This window comes from Watersipora subatra, chromosome 1, assembly GCF_963576615.1.
Source record: "Watersipora subatra chromosome 1, tzWatSuba1.1, whole genome shotgun sequence".
NCBI lineage: Eukaryota > Metazoa > Bryozoa > Gymnolaemata > Cheilostomatida > Watersiporidae > Watersipora > Watersipora subatra.
In genome coordinates this window covers 14,961,191-14,967,216 of record NC_088708.1, presented here as the reverse complement: position 1 = coordinate 14,967,216, position 6,026 = coordinate 14,961,191, and the positions used below count along the sequence as shown (strand labels likewise).

At 35.5% G+C, this 6,026-nt stretch overlaps 1 protein-coding gene across 1 annotated transcript; it reads left to right on the top strand.

Moving 5' to 3' along the window:
* Window positions 1-721: 721 nt before the first annotated feature.
* Window positions 722-5,979, top strand: LOC137385268 (V-type proton ATPase subunit C 1-B-like). Its single transcript, XM_068071709.1, has 12 exons — window positions 722-741; window positions 2,323-2,448; window positions 2,557-2,624; window positions 2,815-2,900; window positions 3,090-3,276; window positions 3,391-3,489; window positions 3,595-3,663; window positions 4,210-4,302; window positions 4,434-4,527; window positions 4,668-4,765; window positions 5,405-5,534; window positions 5,647-5,979. Exons 2-12 carry the CDS (start codon window positions 2,326-2,328, stop codon window positions 5,725-5,727), a joined length of 1,128 nt encoding a protein of 375 aa, XP_067927810.1. The 5' UTR covers window positions 722-741; window positions 2,323-2,325; the 3' UTR covers window positions 5,728-5,979.
* Window positions 5,980-6,026: the final 47 nt, after the last annotated feature.

Sequence of the window (6,026 nt, the reverse complement as noted above, 5' to 3'; positions counted from 1 at the left end):
AGAAAGTGAAAATGCTGTGAAGAGAAAGTCTGCATAAAGTGAACGTAAAGAGGCTAGACGTGATAAAGATGAAATGGAACAGCTATCAATATCAAAACAAAAAATTGAAATAAGCTACACTAATTCAAAGTATATGTAGTCTAAATTAGGTTGGCTTCATTTCTAACTATTATCACTTCTTGCTAAACACCCTCCGCACCACACGTCTGTTGTCCTGTGTCTAACATAATGGTGAAGTGACAGTAAAACATTTTTTATTCCTTTTCATTTTACTCATTTTACATTTTTCTCATTTACTTTCTTACATTTTTTTTTCAAGTTGCTTACATAATTTTAGATAATGATTTTGTCTGAATGATATATGTAACTGTTTATGGTATTTATCATGAAGTTTATGAGCTGTGAAATAAATATGGTATACTCTTATGGGAATCTTTGCTCCAACCTCCAGTAGATTGGATATACCAAAAAATCTAAAAATGGATCTACCTTTGTAAGTTTAGGCTCAACTGTACTTTATTGGAATTTCAAATATTTGAGGATGAAATTTTTTACTTCATTTTAATTATGTCATTGATAAATGTGCAGTGATAAGATTTTTATTTGATGGCTGGAAAAAACACTACCAGTTTGTTTGCTCGATCAGTTCCAAACCACACATCAAGTTCAGTTTTACAGCGTTCTAGGGACAATGGTAAAACTGATACGTCGAGGAAATCAAAAGGAAATAAACACAAACCAGTAGGTTTCACTCAATGTTTACTTTCTTCCTTGGTAATTTGCCTTTTAATTGACAAGAAATTAGCTGCCAAACAAAATTATAAATTCTCCTAGTTCTACAGTACTAATCTATATAAATCTCATTGTTTGTTTGTCGTTATGTATTCGGTTGTAGCGATAACGTTTTAGCAATGAAAAATCACCTTCATACTGGATTTAAACTTGCGATATTTAAATCGTAAGTCTATTAACAAGCGTGCATAACCAAGAGGCTAAGCCATTCTTATCACACCAGTCGCTTTTACCATACGCTGTATATTCTTTTCGTGATTGCACACGCTAAATTATTAATTAATAGTGCACTTTTGAGCTGTGATGCCCCTGTTATAAGATTTTTTTCACTTTACAATATGGACCACAACGTTTTTATGTCCTCGCCATATGAAGACAAAAAGTTTTCTTTTTGCTATACGATATTAATAAAAATTTGTCTCAAATTTAAAGTTTAGCAGTCGGTGTACTGATTACGACAAAATAACGAAAATGCCGATACGCTATTCACCAAAATCTACCCCGCAATGCCTGAAAGAGTTACAATGCTCGCTTGCTCTCTATCTCACTTCAGAGTTATTCGATATAAGTTATAGTAAAATCGAAACCCGAAACAGATAAGTGAGAAAATTTTAGTCTATGATGACATTGAAGTTTAGTAAAATACATCCTAAAACTCAGCTTTAAGAAGTATGTGTTTAGTAAGCCAAATTCATTTAAGTTAAATTCAGCATTTATGTTATACATATGTCTCGAAGCTAAAAACTCCACGGTTCGCACTGCACGTAGTACATTGTAATGTTACATTTTTTCGCAGATCATAGCCACTGAATACACTAAAGTTACTGTAACTCACTATAGTCACTAAGGTTAACATGTTGTTTTGTTAATAATTTTTAATATGCATTATCTATATAGAATTTTGAGGATTTTCACCAAGGGATGTTTGCATTAGATAATTATTATAGGGTTGTATACCATTCTATATGACATTTTCACTTTATGATGCCAACACTGAAATGAATTAAAATTATGATTGCATACCAAATAATTTTTTATGGTAATCGTAACAAAACAGACTTTCTTTAGCCATTACTTGCTAATTATTTCACATTTAAATTTAAACATTTTTATAGTCGTTTTATTTTTTCTCTTAATTTATTTAAACTGCACAAAACACTTCTCTTATGATATGTAGTTTGAAAGTTAAAATGGTAACTGTTGTTATATGTTCAATTGAAATAATTTTTCTGTGCAAAGACTTTTTATTACCCGGGCAACGCCGGGCATTCATCTAGTCTTTACTGTAATACAATAAGAGCTGTGTCTGTCCATCTGTTCGCCAGCCATGCTAGAGTGTAAAAAAAAGATTGCGTCAGATGGGTATGACGGGTCCCAGCAAAGCACGCTAACAACCCCGCCACTCAACCACCTGTCCACATCTAAGAATAGTTGTGCACATGGTTATTACACCTAACAATCTTTCACGGCACACGAGACTGCTAGCGTACTAGTGACTATTTAATCTCACATTTTAATTCTTTTTTTTAGAAAATGGCCGAGTTTTGGTTAGTCTCCGTTCCACCAGATAAATCTGGTCGCGCAGCACTTGACACGATAAACTTTGAGACATCTAGCTACTCTGCAAATTTTCGATTCAACATACCCGAGTTGAAGGTGGGTGGTACATCTGTCTACTCGAGAAACACATTTGGTTTCCAGTCAACAGCTGGATTTTTTGATTAACTTAATTGCAGTGAACAACAGATACTATGAACATTTTAGGTTGGAACACTAGATGTTCTGGTTGGCCTCTCTGATGACCTTGGTAAATTGGATAGCTTTTGTGAAGCGTAAGTATCATATTAGTGTCCCGACAAGTTCTGTTACTTGTCATTGAAAATTGAGTACGATAGGATTGAAAAATATTATATTTTCAAACAAGTTTTATTTAAATCGGTACAAAAAATGCAACAAAATCCTATCATACATGGTGAATATATGTGGTGTGTCGTTATTATATGCACAGTCCTGTTGTTTTAGAATAGCCAAGAAGGTGTCTCACTACCTTGGAGATGTTCTGGAAGAGGATAGGGATAAGCTGCAGGATAATCTGCTTGCCAATGGCCGTAAGTGTTGTAATGTAAATTCATGAGGTAGTCAAGAATTTCCTTTACTCCTTTTTGATCATTATATTTCATGGTGTTAGATCATTTTATATCTGTACCAGAATGAGTCTAGAGTGTGAGCCATGTGCTGGTTTTTATAATTTTGCGTAACCAATTACTAGCTTTACACTCGTATTATTTCACTTGCAGAAGAGCTACAAGCTTACCTCCAGAGGTTTCAATGGGACATGGCCAAGTTTCCAATCAAACAGTCATTGAAGGCCATAGCCGATCAAATCAGCAAACAAATGAGTCAAATTGAGGCAGATTTGAAAAACAAGGCAACCGCTTATAATAGCATAAAAGGCAATCTGCAGAATCTGGAACGCAAGGCCACGTAAGTGAAAAATGATTTAAGTGTTGCTTGATATCTTTCGCTTTTTTTTGTCTTTAATTTGTATTGCGAATCTTGAACTCTGAGCACCATATACTGAGCACTTTATGTTGGCAGCGGAAGTTTGCTGACAAGAAATCTTGGAGATATTGTTAGGAAGGAAGACTTTATTTTGGACTCTGAGTATCTGCAAACATTACTTGTTGTGGTGCCCAAGTAAGTGGTTGTGTATGACTCTGCAACTTCTATATTGATTGATAAGTATGTGTGTAGACTAACATTATTTGTTGAAGTATGAAGTAACGTTTAGTTCTTTTACAGGATTCACCAAGAAGAGTGGAAAAAAAAGTACGAATCCTTGACTGATATGGTGGCTCCTAGGTCAAGCAAGTAAGTATCTCAGCGAAGACAACTCCTCACAAATTCTTTTAGATTTGCCGAATACTATGCAATGTTGCTAGTGTATTTGTTTGCTAGTGTCAGTATCGGGTTAGCTATTATAGCTAGACTGCAATAGTGTAATAAATGTTGTCACACCTGTTTATAGCATTACCTGGTGAACAACAGGAGTATAAAACCAGTTAACCTTGTCAATTCATACTAATATGTACTCTCATTTACCACTGTTTGGTAGCTTTGAGTTTGAAGTTTGTGTACAGTTGTGCTGGCATAATCCTTTGTAATAGTAAATTTGGTGTACAAATCATAGATGATGGGCAGTCGCTATTTTTTTAAGAGTTCCTGTGTTTGTTCTTATTAGCCAGATAAAATGTGACCCAGTTTCTTTTGGCATCAGACACCGTTGTAAGATATGCTAGTAAGTAGTGACCTACTTTTGGTCATTGACTGAATTAGAGTATCTTCAACTCATTTCTGTGAACATGTTTACCTTTTGTCCTCTCCAATCCTCACATTTACGCGCTGAAATGTTTGTAGACTGCTGTTTGAGGACGGAGATCTTTGCCTTTTCAATGTGACACTCTTTAAGAGAGTCATTGATGAATTCAAGCACAAATGCAGGGAGAATAAGTAAGTGACCTCATCTTAAGACCTGTCTCAGCTATAATTGCATCTTATTCTATTGTTTGTGCATCTGCAGTATGTCAGTCACGTATTTGGTGTGTGGAGTTATGTCTCATTGTACTTACACTAAATTTTAGGTTTACAGTTAGAGACTTTGTGTACAATGAAGAGGAACTTCAGGCTGGCAAAAATGAAATCATGAAATTGTCAACTGATAAGAAAAAACAGTTTGTATGTGATTTTCAAAGGTTCTTTTCCTATTTTGCAAGTAGTGGTGGTCATCTAGAGACGGCTCTCCGGCCATACACTGTTCATGGTGAATTTGTCTCGGCTGTTTTTCTTTACGTTGCAACATCAGTTGTACCTTCTAGGGTCCTCTTGTGCGATGGCTGAAGGTGAACTTTGGTGAAGCATTCACAGCGTGGATGCATGTTAAAGCTCTGCGTGTTTTTGTTGAGTCGGTTCTTAGGTAAGCTGGTCGATTACCAATAAATTGATCAATTCTTTACAGCAACCTTTAATGGAACTTCATGCTTCCTGCTCTAATTAAGATACAGGAGATAGTGATATTGGTATAGCTATGATAGTGTTATCGGTGTAGCTATGATAGTGTTATTGGTATAGCTATGATTGTGTTATTGGTATAGCTATGATAGTGTTATTGGTATAGCTATGATAGTGTTATTGGTATAGCTATGATAGTGTTATTGGTATAGCTATGACAGTGTTATTGGTATAGCTATGATAATGTTATTGGTATAGCTATGATAGTGTTATTGGTATAGCTATGATAGTGGTATTGGCATAGCTATGATAGTGTTATTGGTATAGCTATGATAGTGATATTGGTATAGCTATGATAGTGTTATCGGCATAGCTATGATAGTGTTATTGGTATAGCTATGATAGTGGTATTGGCATAGCTATGATAGTGTTATTGGTATAGCTATGATAGTGATATTGGTATAGCTATGATAGTGTTATTGGTATAGCTATGATAGTGTTATTGGTATAGCTATGATAGTGTTATCGGTATAGCTATGATAGTGTTATCGGTATAGCTATGATAGTGTCATCGGTATAGCTATGACATGCTATTCTTTGACAGGTATGGTCTGCCTGTAAACTTCCATGCTGTTCTCATGCAGCCACACAAAAAGCATACTAGGAAGTTGCACGAGCTATTGAATGGTATCTACTCTCACCTGGACAGTGCCGGGACTGTGTCCAAGTCTGATGTAAGTGCAAGTCTCTAGAGCTATGCGGATCTCCTTGCATAGCTCTATTACTTTGTCATTAAATGTGTGTCCTTCTGTTGTATGTGTAAATATTGTTTACTTTTGGTTACAGATGGAGATACCTGGATTTCAGCACCTACAGGCCGACTACTATCCTTATGTCTTTTACAAATTAGATGTCGGCATGGGATAAATAGATGTAGGTACATAGTACATTCGCATAACTTCATTGGGGAACTTGTCAACTCGGTATCCTTGTTTCATGGTGCCCGTGAAGTATTCCTTTGGGATACCATCACGTTTGTATCAAGGCGGTCATGAGCCTTTTCAACTAACCATATGAATTTGCTGGACATATACACCATATTTTATAACAACTTTACAGTATATCTTGTCACTATCTTTGTTATAATTTATAAATACATTTTGGCAGATAGGTTTAAAACTTTTCCGAATGCAAAAAAGGTGCTAACGGTGGCAGTATGCGAAGTG